This window comes from Rhagoletis zephyria, unplaced genomic scaffold, assembly GCF_001687245.7.
Source record: "Rhagoletis zephyria isolate East Lansing unplaced genomic scaffold, Rhagoletis_zephyria_1.1 Rzeph_scaffold_00811, whole genome shotgun sequence".
Taxonomy (NCBI): Eukaryota; Metazoa; Arthropoda; class Insecta; order Diptera; family Tephritidae; genus Rhagoletis; species Rhagoletis zephyria.
The window spans coordinates 31,717-33,702 of record NW_016157895.1 but is presented as its reverse complement, the minus strand read 5'-3'; the positions used below and the strand labels follow the sequence as shown (position 1 = coordinate 33,702).

Sequence of the window (1,986 nt, the reverse complement as noted above, 5' to 3'; positions counted from 1 at the left end):
CGTTTATTTTTNAATTAAAATGTAATAAAAAAATACTTGTCCAGACTTAAAAACTCGCGCTTCCATTGTTTATTACATGGTTTTAAATACATACATATATGGGGTTTCTGGAACAACTAGTCTATATATGCTCTCATGTACATAAGTATGTATGTACATACAGTCACTCACAGAAGTATTCGCAATTTAGTGTTTTTACAGTTTTGAAATTTTTCCATCATCCGTATAAATCAATCTGTAGAATTTTCGCGAGTTTCGCACAAAGTTTAAATCCTGTAAACTTGATAATATAAACATCTGAGTATTGTTCGTAGGTAATTTTCCACATATTTTAACGTATGTTCTAGGAAAAGAAGTTAGCAATTAGTCGTTCTTGAACACCTTTTGCCGCGGAAGATGGTGTATTTGTATTGACAGGATTATTGTCAGCTGAGGTTGTTGGAGTAACACTGTCGAGCTCAGATGTTTGCTCACCCAAACGCATGTTGTGCAACACTGCGCACGCGTTAACAACTTTACCAGCGAATTTGGGATCATAAAGGAGCACTCTTTGCTGCGTGTTCCTTTAAGAACGCCAAAAAGTCTCTCAATTGGATTGCGAGCCTTGCAGAGCGCCTCATTATACCGAAATTTAGGTGTCGCCTCTGGTTGGTTTGGTAATGGCGTCATAAGCCACGGCTCCAATGGGTATCCAGAATCACCTGCAGTTATTTTTTTGTAAAATTGCATTATAAGATGAATTAAACTTAACTTACCGATCAAAAACATGTGATTGCCATTTTCATAAGATCGCTGCATTACTCTTCTTATGGCAGACGAGCTCCAAATATATGAGTCGTGCCGTGCCCCCGGAAACCTGGCATTCACGTTCAAAATTTTCAAATTGGGATCACAAATCTATAGCAAATATAGTCATAACAAGTATAACCACATATTTATTTTTTTCATTCATAAAAACTTCGCTTACCATTTGAACGTTTATTGAGTGGTAGCCATGATGGTTCACGTAAGCCTCCTCATGACTTTTGGGACCTAAAATCGACACATGGGTGCAATCGATTGCCCCTATAGTGCCTCCAACAAATGAAGAAGGTGCTAACGCAAATATTTCTTTTGCAGCTTGGCGTTCAATCTGGGTCATTGGAAACTTTACTTTGGTGAAAAATAAATTACTGTTGATCGCATCTGTCACCCGGTGTACGCAACGGCTTACTGACGAGTGGCTCATTGAAATGCCCCACTGCTCTCCTACAGGGCGTTGGTAACAACCAGTAGCGTAAAAGCGTAAAGCAGACAGAACCTACCAAAATGAAAAGTAGTTTTCTTAAGTATATTATGTTGTAAACATCCTAAACATTGACTTACCTGTTTTTCACTAGATAAAGCAGTTATTCTGGATCCTTTTAAATTATTATCCAGCTGTGCAACTACGTCGTTGGCCACGTCGGGACTTAACCGGTAAAGTTTCCGGAACTCCGAAGGTGGCAATTCGAGTGCATTGTCGGCATCCCGGAGTGCACGTCGATCTGCTGGGTGTGTATTTAACTCCGGTCCGTCCCTGAAAACATCATACAGCAAATACTCAAGGGCCATGTATCCGTACACTCTATTTCAACAAATCTCAATTAGCCACACAATTTGCACTTTTTCTACCTATTTGGGGTTGACATTAGTCTTATTTTTTGTTAAATACACTCCAATTTGTATTTGCTTGTTTCTTAACAACATAAAATTAGATGACGACAACTTCGAATCTTTAACGACAACAGCTGATTTTGCGATAGCGAATATTTTCATGAAAAGGATTACCGAATAGCAAGAACGTTAAAAATATCGTTAAGCTGAGATAAAGATGCGAATATCGTTAAAACAGGTTAGTGAATCGCACTACTGATGTGTCATGATTGATCGGTTATTACATTAAATTTGATTGCACATTACTGACTTATATTTCTATCAAGGTTGATCACTCATAATTGTCGAAGA

The 1,986-nt window shown here is 38.1% G+C and overlaps 1 protein-coding gene across 1 annotated transcript; it reads right to left on the bottom strand.

The window, feature by feature from the left end:
• Nucleotides 1-363: 363 nt before the first annotated feature.
• LOC108361656 (putative nuclease HARBI1) lies at nt 364-1,593 on the bottom strand. Its single transcript, XM_017614340.1, has 4 exons — nt 1,366-1,593; nt 968-1,300; nt 756-897; nt 364-701 (listed from the first exon to the last, which is right to left on the bottom strand). The coding sequence occupies exons 1-4, from the start codon at nt 1,591-1,593 to the stop codon at nt 364-366; spliced, it is 1,041 nt and encodes a 346-aa protein (XP_017469829.1).
• Nucleotides 1,594-1,986: the final 393 nt, after the last annotated feature.